General features: G+C 38.2%; 1 protein-coding gene across 1 annotated transcript; it reads left to right on the forward strand.

The window, feature by feature from the left end:
• Positions 1–5855: 5855 nt before the first annotated feature.
• On the forward strand, positions 5856–17812 carry LOC124111694 (60S ribosomal protein L26-like). Its single transcript, XM_046471450.1, has 4 exons — positions 5856–5996; positions 7142–7329; positions 7507–7647; positions 17667–17812. Exons 2-4 carry the CDS (start codon positions 7162–7164, stop codon positions 17790–17792), a joined length of 435 nt encoding a protein of 144 aa, XP_046327406.1. The 5' UTR covers positions 5856–5996; positions 7142–7161; the 3' UTR covers positions 17793–17812.
• The last annotated feature ends 1394 nt before the right edge of the window (positions 17813–19206 follow it).

The following is a 19206-nucleotide window of genomic DNA, read 5'->3' on the forward strand; positions in this document are numbered from 1 at the left end:
GGACTGATGCCGATTTATAGTGCTAGCTCACTGAGATACCATGCCGCAGTTTAACATGAATACCCCACTCAGACACAGTATACTGACTCCGAGCCGACCAGTCCTTGTTTTAGCCCCTTAATGCCGAGCGCCAGACAGGGTAACAACAAGTACAATCTTTAAACGTCTTTTTGTATGACGCGGCCCGATATCGAACCCTGGACCTTCCGCTCTCCGGGCGGACGCTCTACCACAAGACCACGGAGGCGGTCCCAAACAAACGGTTTGGGACACAGTGGAGATGTCACCAAGCGGGAATCTGTGACGTCAACAATGAAGCAACGTCACTGTTTATTGTGTCCCCATAAGTAATGACATCACAGAATAAATACGTCAACAATCAGCTGACGTCATAGACAATCAGATTATCGGCAGTGTACGCTGCCGGAGGACGTGTTGCTTCCGGGATGTATCACAAATGCAGGTTTTGTTGTGACAGGAACGGGATTAGGCAGAGGTAAGTCAGAGGCTATATTCTTTGATGCGAAACCATTTTCTGTCAATATTCCAACAGACCTTGGCGTTATCCAGTTACGTGTGTTCACCGCAGACGACTGTTTAGATTTGGTGATTGTATCCTAAATTCTTCTGTCTAGTAATTTAGTATGAATGGACAAAGCTTCTGGTTTCGAGGAAAGTGTTCTTGGCAGCGTCGGCATTGTGGTAGTGAAGGAATGGGCTTGTTACGAAAGTTAAATGTGCTTTTAATTGAATGTGATGGGATAACAAGTATGTTGCCCTTTCCAGGAAATCTACAGAGTTAAAGGTCAGGCTCTACAATCGGGCGGGTTTGTGTAGTGACTGTTGATTGTCGTCACATAATATGACTTGAATTTGTGTGCCTAGATGAGATCGCGTAGTTGTAAAAAGGAAAGTATCACTTGTGTTGAGGTTGGCGTTCAGATGGATCCATTCCTGTGAATTGAAGTCGCAGTCATTAAGGAAAAGCATTCTGTTGTCATCCACCGTCACTATCATGTTGTGTGATTAACCCAGGTATAATTAGTAAGTCTTTTGGGGAAATTAAATCAGCAAGTCGCGGACGTAGTTATAACATGAGACTGCGTTTGTGCCATCAGTAACTATTTGCTTGAAGGAAGTTATTTGGTGTATATTATAGAATGTTCACTTCATTTACTAGGCAGGTGCAACGATGCTTCCGATTGTTTTAATAGAATTCAGTTGTAAGTATGAGGTCCCTTTCCAAATACTGCCGCATGTAGTACTGTAAAAACGCCAGTGGTCTACCTGAGCTTGGTTTCGTTGCTAGGATTTGATGTGCGTTCTTTGCTGTAGATTTTGTGTATTTTGTTTGCAACCTGTTCTTATTCATGACAGAGAGCATCTTATTGGGTTTATAAAGGGACCATGTCTGTCTGAGTGGCCCGTATAATCAGGAGCGACGCTTGCCAAATATTTACAGGGTTCCACAAACGGTTTGGGACACAGTGGAGATGTCACCAAGCGGGAATCTGTGACGTCAACAATGAAGCAACGTCATTGTTTATTGTGTCCCCATAAGTAATGACATCACAGAATAAATACGTCAACAATCAGCTGACGTCACAGACAATCAGATTATCGGCAGTGTACGCTGCCGGAGGACGTGTTGCTTTCGGGATGTATCACAAAAGCAGGTTTTGTTGTGACAGGAACGGGATTAGGCAGAGGTAAGTCAGAGGCTATATTCTTTGATGCGAAACCATTTTCTGTCAATATTCCAACAGACCTTGGCGTTATCCAGTGACGCGTGTTCACTGCAGACGACTGTTTAGATTTGGTGATTGTATCCTAAATTCCTCTGTCTAGTAATTTAGTATGAATGGACAAAGCTTATGGTTTCGAGGAAAGTGTTCTTGGCAGCGTCGGCATTGTGGTAGTGAAGGAATGGGCTTGTTACGAAAGTTAAATGTGCCATCAGTTACTATTTGCTCGAAGGAAGTTATTTGGTGTATATTATAGAATTTTTACTTCATTTAGTAGGCAGGTGCAACGATGCTTCCGATTGTTTTAATAGAATTCAGTTGTAAGTATGAGGTCCCTTTCCAAATACTGCCGCATGTAATACTGTAAAAACGCCAGTGGTCTACCTGAGCTTGGTTTCGTTGCTAGGATTTGATGTGCGTTCTTTCAGAGACCATATAATAGAGGGACGGCCCTCCCCAACAGTTTATCATAAACCATCAGCGCTAGGGTCTGGCATGTAACTGATACACCCCGACACCCTGCTGTTAACCTCTCTGTACCGCTGCAGATGCGCAATAGATGCGCAGACATTCACGACTGACCATTCTGGTAACCACGTAAACAATATTATATAATATCCGGGGTAAGAGTTAATTCCCTTATCCGCGATTTCTCCGACTACGACCAGCGACAATCCAATAAAAGGACGTCTCTTAGCGGATTACAAAGATTTTTTTTATGATATCTCTCATAAGCACATGTCAGTTGGCTGCAAATTATTTGCTGAACATGTGTGTCTTCCGGGACATTTATTTCAATTTACATTCGCCACAGCCATGGACGACTTCATTCACTTGGACGATTTCGTCTTGGACCTAGATATGCCACTTGAAGAATTCCCTGTCTTCGACCAGGGGTTGGTTTCGGATGACTCTTGGTCTAAATAGAATGACAGTGATGTTACCGCTACCAAGCCGTTGGTAAATACCTCCCAAAAAGATTCACTCAAAGAAAAAGATAGGAAATGAAAATATGACGTCTGTCCACAAGCGTAAGTTTTCGAGGGCGTGTGAAGAAAAAGCCGTTCCGATATCAAAAGTATTTTATAACGTATTCTATTTGTTTTAAAAATCAGTTAAAATATCTCATTTTATGCTGCAATTGTTAACTATTATAAATAAACACATATACCAAATCTACTACGAACGCCACAGAAAACTACGATCCGGTAAACTGCACAGGAACTCAGGAAGTGTAAATAAAACTCATCCAGAAGCAGGGAAGACACTTGTAACATATCACCATATTCCCGATGTTCACAAAATATATCTCCATATTAACTTCATATCTTATAATAAGTCCAGACTAGATTTACTTGCAAAAATGCATGATCACCGACTGGTGTAAATGCTTTACTATTAGCCAGAAAAAAAATGACGCCATATTAATGTTTTTATTTCATGTAAATTCGCTACTATTTTATAATGCTAATAGTTCCAATGAATTAGAAATACACATTAAACTACGAGCGTTGTTGAATGAATTTTCGATGTGTCCGACAATGGGCTTCGAAAGAATCAAAAGTTATTGGTTAATGCCAGTTTGGGGCTAGCAGTGATAATGGGGTTTGCTGGAGCGAGGTAAGTTTTCTTTCAAAGGGAGGCTACTGTTAAATTCCAAATATTCCGATATTACCCGATTAGATTGATATTTCAGCATACAAATAATTAGGTATTTCAGGTATAACAATATAGCTTCAACGAGCATGGTACCAGATATGTACTAGTATATCGTAAACTGTAGCTAGTAACGTTTGTTGTTTTCAAAATTCTTTCATCATAGTTTTCTATATCTGATCAATGATAAACAAACTTTAAACTCTAACCTGGAACAAAGCATGCAACTACACATATATTACTATTAAAACAAAACAAAACATCACAAACTCTGACATATGTAAATGTATTTTTCACAGAAAAGGACAATAGACCATCTATATATTTTACTGAATGACACCTTCGACCTTGTTGTCTGGAACTTCTCTCCCGACGACTGCCGATATAATCCTTCTTCTTTCTTGGCATTTACAAAGCAAATGATAATTTTATTATACAAATATTTCATGTAACGGATTTTTATTTTTGTATGATGTTTTCATTGTTGCGTAAATACACAAAGTAAGTAGTACCTTCATCATATTTACATTATTATGATTGGGTTTAGGCCAATATAATTTTGCTTATAATCAATATTTACACGGCATAAAAAAAATAATCGATAAAATGAAGTCATGATTTATATAGACAAAACCTACAGAAGATAACAAATATGTAGTATTGTAGTATGTAGTATATGCGCGATATGTGATTAGGCCTAACTGAAACAAAGTTAAACTTACGAAGAAATGGCGAAAGCAATGGTAAAAAAAATACGCGTTTTACATAAACAATTCTAATATCATACAATATAAGTCACTTTGTAGAATGTTTCACAGGATATATGCGGATGATAATCACAGACAAAATGCATGTTATGTCGTCTGCTATATGGTAATTTAACTTAAAATATGTGACGTAAAATATGGCCTTGCGCCAAAAATCATACCAAAAAAACTACCGATCGTACCTAAATAACGTTGGTACCAAGCCATAGGGGAAATCGTGATGAATGTAAAACTATTAAATTCAGGACCGATAATAGGAACACATTCGTCTGAAAGCATGCGAAAATTAAGAGTTGTGGTGTAATTATTTCGGGAAAATTCAGATTTAGTCCCATTTCTGGAGTCAAAATCTGAAATTTTGGATCCGCCCTAAATTTGTTAATGGCACTAAGCCAATTTTTAACATATCTCCTTTTTATACACCTAGGTAACCAAGGACTTTCATTGCGAATTAGAGGCCGTTATTGAAAATCAAAATCTGCACTTTTGCCGATTTTACATGTGCGCCATTTTGTTCTCTCGGACAAAGACAAAGCGTGATCACAGTCATCAAATACAGTGATAACGACATGCTTTAGGGCACCAACAAATCTAAGTTGTAATGTTAACAATGTTAAGAAATATATGAGTGTAATTATGTATTGTGAAATATATCTTTTGCATGGGAAAAAAAGGCAACAACGATGACTGCAGTGAACGCGTTTCTGCTCGCTTCCGGACAGGCTGCGCAGTACAAGCCGTAGCACTGATGGTTTCGCGCTTAGGCTAGAGGGCCGTCCCTCTATTATATGGTCTCAGGTTCTTTGCTGTAGATTTTGTGTATTTTGTGTCTGCAACCTGTGCTAATTCATGACAGAGAGCATCTTATTGGGTTGATAAAGGGACCAAGTCTGTCTCAGTGGCCCGTATAATAAGGACCGACGCTTGCCAAATAATAACAGGGGTCCACAAACGGTATTTCTTCAGGTCTCGTCTCGTTTTGTCGCTTTCTCGTCTTGTGTTTTCACTTTCTTGCGGCCACAATTGAAGGCGAGAAAGCGATGTGCCCTCTCGGCCACTACAGAAATAGGCACCGTCAGTAAGATCCACACTAAAAGAAAATGGGAACAGATATGGGCATCATCCTTAAAGGACTTCATCTCTTTGGCATCGAGTCTTTATTAATACATAATTACAGTTGACGACGTGCACATGGAAGAACAGGGAACAACACTCCAACTTTCAGTCGTCTTGCCAGCGCCATTTTAATTAGCCCGCGTCATCACCAGACGCCAATAAGCGCCAGCGACCCAACAAACAAGGCTTTTGACAAGCGAGGGGTCAACTGGAAAACCTCCTTGACAGCGAGGGTTAATCAGCGAATGGATGATGCTCACTATAACCTCTTTCACCTTGCAAGTCATCTGCGGGTGTAAATGTGTATATACAGTTATGTAGTTTGGTATGCGGAAAATACGTTTACGTAGTATCTGTTTAACAATGAAATTCAGTTCATATACTCAACAGCAAAGACCATCATATTTTAGGCAAACTGTAAATGACACAACTACTCCCATGAACCCAGTCAGTTCTTGAGATAGAGTGACTTCCCCTGGCCGTAATAGTCTAAAAAGTTATTTTTATCACATGCTTCTCAGTGCGCTTGAATTTCATTTTGAGCATGCATTTGAATCTGGATACAAAATAATAGTAGTAAATATAGTTGAAATTAAAAGCTGTAAATTTTTATTATGTAATATTAGAAACACAAGGAACTTTCTCGGCAGGGGACATCACTCATATCAATCACCCGGATGTTCCCTTTCAGCCGAGCGGCCATTGACGCGAGGTTAGCTTAATGTGTCTTTGTCAGAATCGGTGCACATCGGCCCATTTCTTCTTCATTTGGCCAAATAAACTAGTCAGATTGATTTTCACGACATTCATTTATTCATCTATGCATCTATTTTTCATAGGATGAGCTATTTATGTATCTAAATTGACATGTAAACATCGCATGATACACACGTTTCGTCAATTGTTCTTCTATCACATTGAGCAGGCCGGTAGAAGTTAGTTTATTACCTTTTTCTTTTATTTCGTTGACATTACTTCGACAGTTGTGTGGTTAATTATGTTGTTGAACCAGTTACTGTATGTTAGATGCGATGGACATGAGTGGGTGCCACCTATGACGATTGAGTCCTTTCCTTGAGAGCTTGGTATCGAGTATGGGTTTGATAACACGTTAGTAGTTTGCAACTTACCCTATGGGACCTAGCTTTTTCGTGCAGCAAGTAGGCTTTACCAACGTTTAGGTTATAATGCACTAGTATCCATCCTGGATTCCTCTTGTTCTGAGATGAACTTCATCTTCTGTTGTAAATTTGCTGGACATTTTGCTGTGAGAGGGAGTAATTTAGATTTGATTTTTTGTGCCAAATTTGGAAAACATTGACACTAATAAGGGACCAGATTTACCATGTTTACGTTGATGTATTGACCACGTTTGTAATCTGTTGCTCACTCTCGCTAAGAGTAGGACCTCAACTGTGGTATGGTCAACACAGCGTTTGAAATTGGCACTAGTCCTGTAGTCCTTGTCAAACTGCCCAATAGTTAAGATATAAGGACTAGTGGACTAAAACGGTTAGTTTCTACCACTGCAACACTGAGCATGTAGCAAATAATACTGGTGACAAATGACTTGCTGTAAAGACACCAGTGTGTGGTCCACTGCTGGCACCCCAAATCATGATCTGTTTGGGTGTTAGTGTGCTTTATGAGCTAAGATCAGTAAAGATGATGTACTGTACTGGTTAGCTTATGTGCAAAGGGTGAATTCCATCTTAAATTTTTCAGTTCACATATTGTAATCTATGGATAAATGTCTTCCTTCGGCTTTGGAAACATTGGTCATTTGTTCGGCTGATATTGTATTTTGTTACAAATAGCTCATCTTTGTTGACAGATAACCTTTATATGTTGTTTCAGGACGCTCCTCTGACTTCAGTATGAAGTTCAATAAGATGGTAACCTCCTCACGGAGGAAGAACCGCAAGAGGCATTTCAACGCCCCCTCCCACATCAGACGCAAGATCATGAGCTCCGCTCTTTCAAAGGAACTGCGTCAAAAATACAATGTTAGAAGTATGCCCATTAGGAAGGACGATGAAGTGCAGGTGTGCATTGTTGGATAAAATGTTTATAAATGTGTAAATAGTGGTGAACTACATATAATGTAGGGAACAATTTAAAGTAGACAGTTCTGAAATTCATTGCTGACTAATGGTAATTTATAACGGCCCTAATTTACGAGGTATTCTAAATATTGACTAGCCATTGGTGTTACTTTTCAGGTTGTCCGAGGCCATTATAAAGGCCAGCAGGTCGGGAAAGTTGTCCAGGTGTACAGAAAGAAATATGTTATCTACATTGAGAGGATACAGAGAGAAAAGGCCAATGGTGCCACTGTACATGTTGGCATCCATCCTTCAAAGGTTTGTAGTCGTGCCAAAACGTTTTTAAAGGTTTGCACAATAATCAAAAGCCAAATTGACAGCTGTTCATGAATGATGCAGTGGTGTAAAACCATTCATGAACAATGTAATGTAAGTAGGAAATTGCAGTGATTGGTTGCCATGGTTATGGCTAGCAGGTTGGTCTCCCCCCCCCCCCAATGATTTCAGAATCTTCTTTTGTCTGATTGCTGGGTCATTATATGGTATTAGGTTTAATTGTACATATGGATTGCCACTATTTATCTGTACTTCATTGATGTGGAAAGAAGTGTTGGAGAACCATGTGTTTAAACCCTTTCTTTATATCTGGCTTCTCGTCTCCTATGATGAGCGGCCTCCAAGAAAGGGGAGATAATAAGTTTGTGTAGCTGGAGATCATCCTCACACATAGGATAGGTCCATTACCAACCTAACGACATTCCCTGTTATTAAGCAGCTTTGTCAATATTCCCTCCATTTTATGCTCATGATCAGAGCATTCACTGGTTTCCCTCACATTAGTCCATGTGTGAATGGGAAACATACTCAATACCAAACCTGTGAATATTGTCCATGTTGTGAAGACCGCCTTTGTGGTCTAATGGTAGAGCATCTACCTGGAGAGCTGAAGGTCCGAGGTTCGATCCCGGACCGCGTCATACCTAAAGACCATAAAAGATGGTACTTGTTGTTACCCTGTCTGGTGCTCGGCATTAAGGGGCTAAAACAAGGACTGTTCGGCTCGGCGTCGGTATACTGTGTCTGAATGGGGTGTTAAACTGCAGCATGGTATTTTAGTGAGCTAGTACTATAAATCGGAATCAGTCTGGACTAGTACATGTGCACACACACACACACACACACACACACACACACACACACACACACACACGCCACTATATAAGTGCAATAATCTTGGACGGGACGTTAAACCCAATTTCACCTCACCATGTTGTGAAACTTAGTCATGAATAATAAATCTGGACTCTTCACCTTTTAAGATCTGAAGAGCAGATATTCTGTACTTGGCACCCAAATTTCCAAAAATCAAATACTGTTACCAAGACGACAATCTCCAGTTTTTGTTGTTAGCATTGTCAAATATGTTTTACTACATACTCTAGGGGATCTGTGAAGATCCGGGGTAGAATAGGTCTTCAGCAACCCATGCTTGCCGTGAAATGCGACTATGCTTGTTGCAAGAGGGAGGTGACTAGTGGCATTGGTTGGTTGATATGTCATCGTATCCCAATTGTGTGAATCGATGCTCATGTCAATCACTGATTCTGGTCCAGATTATCTACAGACCACTGTCATATAGCTGGAATATTGCCGAGTGCAGCGTTAAACAACAAACAAAACATACTCTGAGGTTTTTGTCGATTTTTTTAAAAATAGTTTGTCACATGCTGCAAATGTTACAGCCTCGGTCGTGTATGTCATCTTGTATCATCTAGGCATTTGTGGTTTAAAGTGTTGGAACCCTTTCTATTTATATGGCTATTTGTCGCCTATGATGAGTGGCCTCGAAAAAAGGGGAGATAATAAGTTTGTGTAGCTGGAGATCATCCTCACATGGGATAGGTCCATTACCAACCGTATGATAAAACCATATAATTGTGAAATCACTGAGCATCAGTTAAGATCTTTTTTTGGCAAATTGATGTGAACAAGTGAAGATATTTAAGTTAAATAACACAACAGATTTTGACCACCCCGCCAATATATTTATAATTGTTGTTGGGATATTCTTTGGCTCAACCTCATTGTGTACAATTGTTAAGGTGAGGTTCTCTAAATTGTTTTTGAAAAGAAAAATATTAACAATTCAAAGTATTATCCAGATGTAGAAGACAGAAATAACATAGGGTAACATACAAAATTCATTATGAAACCCTGCTACCAAATGAGACTAAATATGTTCTTGTTGAAGGTTGTCCGATGGAAATTGAATTGTTGAGATTAACATGGTTATTTCTGAATCTTGGGTGTTGCCCCATATTCAGCTGCTTTCTTGCTGACATTACAAGTCAGCATGCTGTAGCACATGGACTTGGGAAGAATAAATGTTTGGTAAGCAGAGAACTGTTTTCCTAGACAGGTTCACTTTACCAACCATACTACAGAGGCTTGCCTCCCTGTTTATTATAAGATGCTTTCTGTTAATATTGCCAGTCCAGTGTTATGCATACTTAGCTGTTTAGGGTGATTGTTTCATGTTAGTTACTGGGTTAGGTGCGAGTCTTTCTTGCATTGTAATTCAATTGAGCCTTAAGTCATCAAATGAAACTTTTCACAATGTGCTATAAAAAGATGAATTTTGCCAAGTTACTTGCTACGTTAAGTTTTGTTTTTGATACATCTGAAGGAATGATGTTGTAGACAGTATTTTGTGTTTGAGTGTTTTGAACCCAACTGGATCTGCTCTGTGCTGATGAAATGTGATGGCAGTATTTGCATGAGCCCTTTCTTTCTTATTGTTTCTTGTCTCCTATGATGAGTGACCTCCAAGAAAGGGGAGATAATAAGTTTGTGTAGCTGGAGATCATCCTCACACATAGGATACATCCATTACCAACCGAACGACATTCCCAGTGATTAAAGTTTTGGATAATTTATTACCATCCCATCCGTAGTCTTGATCATGTTTCAATGAAACATGGAAATTATCATTGGAGTCAAACTTATTAACTCACATTGGACGGTGTCTGTACACTTGTATCAATTATCAAAGGTTGATGTCTTAGAGCCTGATACAAGTCCACCTGTATTCCAACTTTTGCCAATAGGTCCATAACTTTACTTGAACACTATCAGTGTTAATATGTTTTGTTTTGTTGGTTTCTGGTTTGTATTGAGGGAAGTGTAGGGAAACATTGCATCTTATTTTATCCCAAGTTTTGCATCATTAACCATTGTTAACACATATAATAATAACAAAATCATGTCATTTGAGACAGTTGATGTAAGGTAAGTTTTGAACCTCTTTCTTTATATCTGGCTTCTTGTCTTCTATGATGAGCGGCCTCCAAGAAAGCGGAGATAATAAGTTTGTGTAGCTGGAGATCATCCTCACACATAGGATAGGTCCATTACCAACCGAACGACAAAGTCTTTATGATTATGCAATCACGGGGCATCTGTTAATATATATATTTGGCAGATTTATGTGTGAACATATGAAGGTCTTAAATTTATGTAGCAAAACATATTTTGACCACCCCACCAATATTTTAATGTTTGTCATTCAGGATATTCTTTGGATTAATTTCATTGTTTACAACTGTGATGGTGAGGGTCTGTAATTTTCTTTGAAAAGGAAAATATTAACAGTTCAAAGCATTATTGGGATGTAGATGATATAAGGTTAGGATATCTTACAAAATTCATTATGAAACCGTAACAAGTTCTTGTTGAAGGTTGTCCGATGGAAATTGAATTGTTGAGATTAACATGGTTATTTCTGAATCTTGGGTGTTGCCCCATATTCAGCTGCTTTCTTGCTGACATTACAAGTCAGCATGCTGTAGCACATGGACTTGGGAAGAATAAATGTTTGGTAAGCAGAGAACTGTTTTCCTAGACAGGTTCACTTTACCAACCATACTACAGAGGCTTGCCTCCCTGTTTATTATAAGATGCTTTCTGTTAATATTGCCAGTCCAGTGTTATGCATACTTAGCTGTTTAGGGTGATTGTTTCATGTTAGTTACTGGGTTAGGTGCGAGTCTTTCTTGCATTGTAATTCAATTGAGCCTTAAGTCATCAAATGAAACTTTTCACAATGTGCTATAAAAAGATGAATTTTGCCAAGTTACTTGCTACGTTAAGTTTTGTTTTTGATACATCTGAAGGAATGATGTTGTAGACAGTATTTTGTGTTTGAGTGTTTTGAACCCAACTGGATCTGCTCTGTGCTGATGAAATGTGATGGCAGTATTTGCATGAGCCCTTTCTTTCTTATTGTTTCTTGTCTCCTATGATGAGTGACCTCCAAGAAAGGGGAGATAATAAGTTTGTGTAGCTGGAGATCATCCTCACACATAGGATAGGTCCATTACCAACCGAACGACATTCCCAGTGATTAAAGTTTTGGATAATTTATTACCATCCCATCCGTAGTCTTGATCATGTTTCAATGAAACATGGAAATTATCATTGGAGTCAAACTTATTAACTCACATTGGACGGTGTCTGTACACTTGTATCAATTATCAAAGGTTGATGTCTTAGAGCCTGATACAAGTCCACCTGTATTCCAACTTTTGCCAATAGGTCCATAACTTTACTTGAACACTATCAGTGTTAATATGTTTTGTTTTGTTGGTTTCTGGTTTGTATTGAAGGAAGTGTAGGGAAACATTGCATCTTATTTTATCCCAAGTTTTGCATCATTAACCATTGTTGACACATATAATAATAACAAAATCATGTCATTTGAGACAGTTGATGTAAGGTAAGTTTTGAACCTCTTTCTTTATATCTGGCTTCTTGTCTTCTATGATGAGCGGCCTCCAAGAAAGCGGAGATAATAAGTTTGTGTAGCTGGAGATCATCCTCACACATAGGATAGGTCCATTACCAACCGAACGACAAAGTCTTTACGATTATGCAATCACGGGGCATCTGTTAATATATATATTTGGCAGATTTATGTGTGAACATATGAAGGTCTTAAATTTATGTAGCAAAACAGATTTTGACCACCCCACCAATATTTTAATGTTTGTCATTCAGGATATTCTTTGGATTAATTTCATTGTTTACAACTGTGATGGTGAGGGTCTGTAATTTTCTTTGAAAAGGAAAATATTAACAGTTCAAAGCATTATTGGGATGTAGATGATATAAGGTTAGGATATCTTACAAAATTCATTATGAAACCGTAACAAGTTCTTGTTGAAGGTTGTCCGATGGAAATTGAATTGTTGAGATTAACATGGTTATTGTGAATCTTGGGTGTTGCCCCATATTCAGCTGCTTTCTTGCTGACATTACAAGTCAGCATGCTGTAGCACATGGACTTGGGAAGAATAAATGTTTGGTAAGCAGAGAACTGTTTTCCTAGACAGGATCACTTTACCAACCATACTACAGAGGCTTGCCTCCCTGTTTATTATAAGATGTTTTCTGTCAATATTGCCAGTCCAGTGTTATGCATACTTAGCTGTTTAGGGTGATTGTTTTATGTTAGTTACTGGGTTAGGTGCGAGTCTTTCTTGCATTGTTATTCAATTGAACCTTAACTCTTTCAACACCGTAGGCCGGTTATCCGGCCAAGAAGCATCGAGTCCCCAGACACCGCAGGTCGGTTATCCGGCCAAGCCGTAGTCACGTCAAAATAGTATATATTTTTATGGACCTACCTGTAATGTCATTCATTTATTAAATCTATCACATTTCACAATGTCTGAAATACATATTCCATTTCAATTTAACATTTTTTATCGTTAAATTAAAAAATCATTCACCATTTCTCGCGATGTTATTGAAAATAAAATTCTCGGACACACATTTCGACAACAGGTCCACATCGAACACGTCAAAGAGGAAAATAAAGTTGTTTTAAACAAATCATTAAATATATTATACAAAGTAATAAATAAAATCAACAAAAATATATCTAAAATTAATCAAACTTACATCTAAGTTAGTATTTCCATCTTTTCGTGCTATCGTGTGTCATGTAAGTCAAATGACATCTTGGCTTTCGTCGCCTTGAATTCTCGGCTCGGACACAATGTTTAATGCAAAAATATATGCATGAAAAATCTTTGTCACAGCTCGTAACCTAGCACAATACATTCACGAAGTTCCATATTTTTAATATATATAGTGATTTCCTGCTCAAAACGTTCAGAATAACACGATTTAACAAAGTTCTTTCGCAAACTTCTGTAATTTATCGAACACGAGCTTGGTATCACAGCTGTAATTTGATTGGCTGCCTTAGGTCACGTGCTCAAAATTGACCAATCACGAAACTTGTAGCAGATTTCAACAAGAAAGCGTCATTAGAAACCATTTTTAATACAATGAAATCGCTTGTTATAACTATGAAAAAACACCAGTCGATGTTACGAGCGTGTAGATGAAGGAATAAGCTTTCCAGCGATGTGTCATATGCCATTCTTCGACGAACATGTTATTCACACGAAACCTCGAAAACGGGGGTATTTCTTCATTTTACTGAGCGGACAGTCGCTGTTATCGGGAAATGGGTGATGACAGAAACTATTTATAATTCTTTTTAAAATGATTTTCCAATTACGTAAACAATGAAAATAAAACAGAAATAGGTACGTGGATATTATGAAATCATATATTTGCCGATAATCGTCAAGTTTTCGCTTCCTTGGTCCTTAATCTGCATGTTAACGTGTTAGCGTACATTTTTTATTTACAACGAATTTAATTATGTTGTAAATGCATTATTTTAAATAATGTGAAAAACATAACTTTCATATTTATAAACCATAGGATCAGACCTTTCAAATGGTGTATAACATGTAGTAGCAAATATATTTTACAAGCAGGTATTTTCTTTGATAAATGTTGGCTTCATCTATCACACAAGAGTCTCTGGGAACTCGGTGTCCCAGCAGTAAACACTTCTGGTTGACTGGTGTTGAAAGAGTTAAGTCATCAAATGAAACTTTTCACAATGTGCTATAAAAAGATGAATTTTGCCCAGTTACTGCTACGTTAAGGTTTGTTTTTGATACATCTGAAGGAATGATGTTGTAGACAGTATTTTGAACCCAACTGGATCTGCTCTGTGCTGATGAAATGTGATGGCAGTATTTGCATGAGCCCTTTCTTTCTTATTGTTTCTTGTCTCCTATGATGAGTGACCTCCAAGAAAGGGGAGATAATAAGTTTGTGTAGCTGGAGATCATCCTCACACATAGGATACATCCATTACCAACCGAACGACATTCCCAGTGATTAAAGTTTTGGATAATTTATTACCATCCTATCCATAGTCTTGATCATGTTTCAATTAAACATGGAAATTATCATTGGAGTCAAACTTATTAACTCACATTGGACGGTGTCTGTACACTTGTATCAATTATCAAAGGTTGATGTCTTAGAGCCTGATACAAGTCCACCTATATTCCAATTTTTGCCAATAGGTCCATAACTTTACTTGAACACTATCAGTGTTAATATGTTTTGTTTTGTTGGTTTCTGGTTTGTATTGAGGGAAGTGTAGGGAAACATTGCATCTTATTTTATCCCAAGTTTTACATCATTAACCATTGTTAACACATATAATAATAACAAAATCATGTCATATGAGACAGTTGATGTAAGGTAAGTTTTGAACCTCTTTCTTTATATCTGGCTTCTTGTCTCCTATGATGAGCGGCCTCCAAGAAAGCGGAGATAATAAGTTTGTGTAGCTGGAGATCATCCTCACACATAGGATAGGTCCATTACCAACCGAACGACAAAGTCTTTATGATTATGCAATCACGGGGCATCAGTTAAGATCTTTTTTTGGCAAATTGATATGTGAACAAGTGAAGATCTTTAAGTTAAATAATGCAACAGATTTTGACCACCCCGCCAATATATTTATAATTGTTGTTGGGATATTCTTTGGCTCAATCTCATTGTGTACAATTTTTAAGGTGAGGTTCTCTAAATTGTTTTTGAAAAGAAAAATATTAACAATTCAAAGTATTATCCAGATGTAGAAGACAGAAATAACATAGGGTAACATACAAAATTCATTATGAAACCCTGCTACCAAATGAGACTAAATATGTTCTTGTTGAAAGTTGTCCGATGGAAATTGAATTGAGATTAACATGGTTATTTCTAAATCTTGGGTGTTGCCCCATATTCAGCTGCTTTCTTGCTGACATTACAAGTCAGCATGCTGTAGCACATGGACTTGGGAAGAATAAATGTTTGGTAAGCAGAGAACTGTTTTCCTAGACAGGTTCACTTTACCAACCATACTACAGAGGCTTGCCTCCCTGTTTATTATAAGATGCTTTCTGTTAATATTGCCAGTCCAGTGTTATGCATACTTAGCTGTTTAGGGTGATTGTTTCATGTTAGTTACTGGGTTAGGTGCGAGTCTTTCTTGCATTGTAATTCAATTGAGCCTTAAGTCATCAAATGAAACTTTTCACAATGTGCTATAAAAAGATGAATTTTGCCAAGTTACTTGCTACGTTAAGTTTTGTTTTTGATACATCTGAAGGAATGATGTTGTAGACAGTATTTTGTGTTTGAGTGTTTTGAACCCAACTGGATCTGCTCTGTGCTGATGAAATGTGATGGCAGTATTTGCATGAGCCCTTTCTTTCTTATTGTTTCTTGTCTCCTATGATGAGTGACCTCCAAGAAAGGGGAGATAATAAGTTTGTGTAGCTGGAGATCATCCTCACACATAGGATAGGTCCATTACCAACCGAACGACATTCACAGTGATTAAAGTTTTGGATAATTTATTACCATCCCATCCTTAGTCTTGATCATGTTTCAATTAAACATAGAAATAATTATTGGAGTCAAACTTATAACTCACATTGGACGGTGTCTGTACACTTGTATCAATAATCAAAGGTTGATGTCTTAGAACCTGATACAAGTCCACCTGTATTCCAATTTTTGCCAATAGGTCCATAACTTTACTTGAACACTATCAGTGTTAATATGTTTTGTTTTGTTGGTTTCTGGTTTGTATTGAAGGAAGTGTAGGGAAACATTGCATCTTATTTTATCCCAAGTTTTACATCATTAACCATTAACACATATAATAACAAAATCATGTCATTTGAGACAGTTGATGTAAGGTAAGTTTTGAACCTCTTTCTTTATATCTGGCTTCTTGTCTTCTATGATGAGCGGCCTCCAAGAAAGCGGAGATAATAAGTTTGTGTAGCTGGAGATCATCCTCACACATAAGTTAGGTCCATTACCAACCGAACGACAAAGTCTTTATGATTATGCAATCATGGGGCATCTGTTAATATATATATTTGGCAGATTTATGTGTGAACATGTGAAGGTCTTAAATTTATGTAGCAAAACATATTTTGACCACCCCACCAATATTTTAATGTTTGTCATTCAGGATATTCTTTCGCTTAATTTCATTGTTTTCATAGAATAAATGTTTGGTAAGCAGAGAACTGTTTTCCTAGACAGGTTCACTTTACCAACCATACTACAGAGGCTTGCCTCCCTGTTTATTATAAGATGTTTTCTGTCAATATTGCCAGTCCAGTGTTATGCATACTTAGCTGTTTAAGGTGATCATTTTATGTTAGTTACTGGGTGAGGTGCGAGTCTTTCTTGCATTGTTATTCAATTGAGCCTTAAGTCATCAAATGAAACTGTTCACAATGTGCTATAAAAAGATGAATTTTGCCCAGTTACTGCTACGTTAAGGTTTGTTTTTGATACATCTGAAGGAATGATGTTGTAGTATTTTGTGTTTGAATGTTTTGAACCCAACTGGATCTGCTCTGTGCTGATGAAATGTGATGGCAGTATTTGCATGAGCCCTTTCTTTCTTATTGTTTCTTGTCTCCTATGATGAGTGACCTCCAAGAAAGGGGAGATAATAAGTTTGTGTAGCTGGAGATCATCCTCACACATAGGATACATCCATTACCAACCGAACGACATTCCCAGTGATTAAAGTTTTGGATAATTTATTACCACCCCTATTGGGTACAAAATAAGAAAGCCTAAGAATGTAATCTAGATCATGTTTAATTTAAAATTATCATTCAGGTGTCAAACTTAACTTACATAAAACCGTAGCTGCACACTTAAATCCACCTAAATTACAGCTTGCACGTGTAAAGTCTATAACTTCACCTGAGCACTATCAGTGTTAATATGTTTTGTTTACTTGGTTTTTGTAGCTTGAGAAACTCCTTGCACATAGGATAGGTCCATTACCAACCTAACAACAAAACTCCACTGATCAGCTGTTCCTTTGGTTGTGTAAACATGTGGATTATTTCTTCAAATGATGTATGTTCCAGGTGGTGCTGGTCAAACTGAAGATGGACAAGGATAGGAAACGCATTCTGGAGCGCAAGGCTCGCTCTCGGCAACAAGCTATGGCCGACAAAGGCAAGCACACAGAAGAAACCATCATGGAGTCTTAAAAATAAATGCCTGATGTGTACTTGTAATGTTTGTTTTGATGTCCAACAGTATAAATTTAGAACCTGAAATGGTTTGTTTGATGTATTCCATGGGAAGAGTGAGTGAGTTGGGTTTAAGGCTACTTTGAATGGTATTCCAGTTATATCATGGCGTGTCAGCTTGTCTGGGGAAAGCCTGAAGTGACGCATGTCTTAGACGTTTACCACTTTGGTGAAACCGAGAACAAGTATGATGCTGACACCTAGACACATAATCAGTATTAACTTGGATTCAGACCCATGATCGTATGTTTCTGGTGTGCCACTGATGTCCCTACATTTTGGGGAGTTAATGTTGCCACCTGGAGGACAAGGCATGGTAACTGTTTCCATTTGGGGGACATGGCATGGTAACTGTTTCCATTTGGGGGACATGGCATGGTAACTGTTTCCATTTGGGGGACATGGCATGGTAACTGTTTCCATTTGGAGGACATGGCATGGTAACTGTTTCCATTTGGAGGACATGGCATGGTTACTGTTTCCATATGGAGGACATGGCATGGTAACTGTTTCCATTTGGAGGACAAAGCATGGTAACTGTTTCCATTTGGGGGACATGGCATGGTAACTGTTTCCATTTGGAGGACATGGCATGGTAACTGTTTCCATATGGAGGACATGGCATAACTGTTTCCTAAAAAGGGAATTGTTTTGTAACGCTGTGATGGCATGACCAGCTGATACAATTGAGTCCCAATATAACGTAATGGGGACCTATTTTTAATCCCACTTGTCCTTGATATTTTTCTTGTTTTGCCATTGGACAGCCTCTGGTCTAGTGGTTGAGCATCTGCCCTGAGAGCAGAAGGTGAGGCTTTGATCACCACAGTGTTGTACCAAAGGACGTTAACAGATGGTACTTGTTGTTGCATTAAGGGGTTCAAACGGACTGGTCGGCTTAGGAATTGGTAAACTGTGTTGGAGAGGGTATTCATGTTAAACTGTGGTATGGTATCTCATTGGGCTGCCACTATTAAAATCGGCATTAGTCCGGACTCACTCACCACCATTGCATGGCAGTACTTGCAGTTGATGAGGACAACACCTGCTCAGGGATGTTTATGTAGTGACATTTCAACCAGGTTGAGCACTGACGATCCCTATGGGGGATCGTGTATATTGTAAGAAATGTTTTCCACACAGTATTACAAATCTATACGAAAGTAAATGAGTTCATGTAATTGGTTCAACACTACTTGAGTTCAAAATTACTCTGCACATAACTTGGGTTGAGCGGTGCACTGTGTAGACATGGACGTCCATGAAACATACAAGTAAGGGATTCTGGGGAATGCCTCTTGAAAGAAGTAACATTTCTAATATTGGAACATTCAGATACATTCATTTCGAGGACCAATTATTTTTACCCCAC

Source organism: Haliotis rufescens, unplaced genomic scaffold (genome assembly GCF_023055435.1).
Source record: "Haliotis rufescens isolate VD_foot unplaced genomic scaffold, xgHalRufe1.0.p SCAF_54, whole genome shotgun sequence".
NCBI classification, from domain to species: Eukaryota; Metazoa; Mollusca; class Gastropoda; order Lepetellida; family Haliotidae; genus Haliotis; species Haliotis rufescens.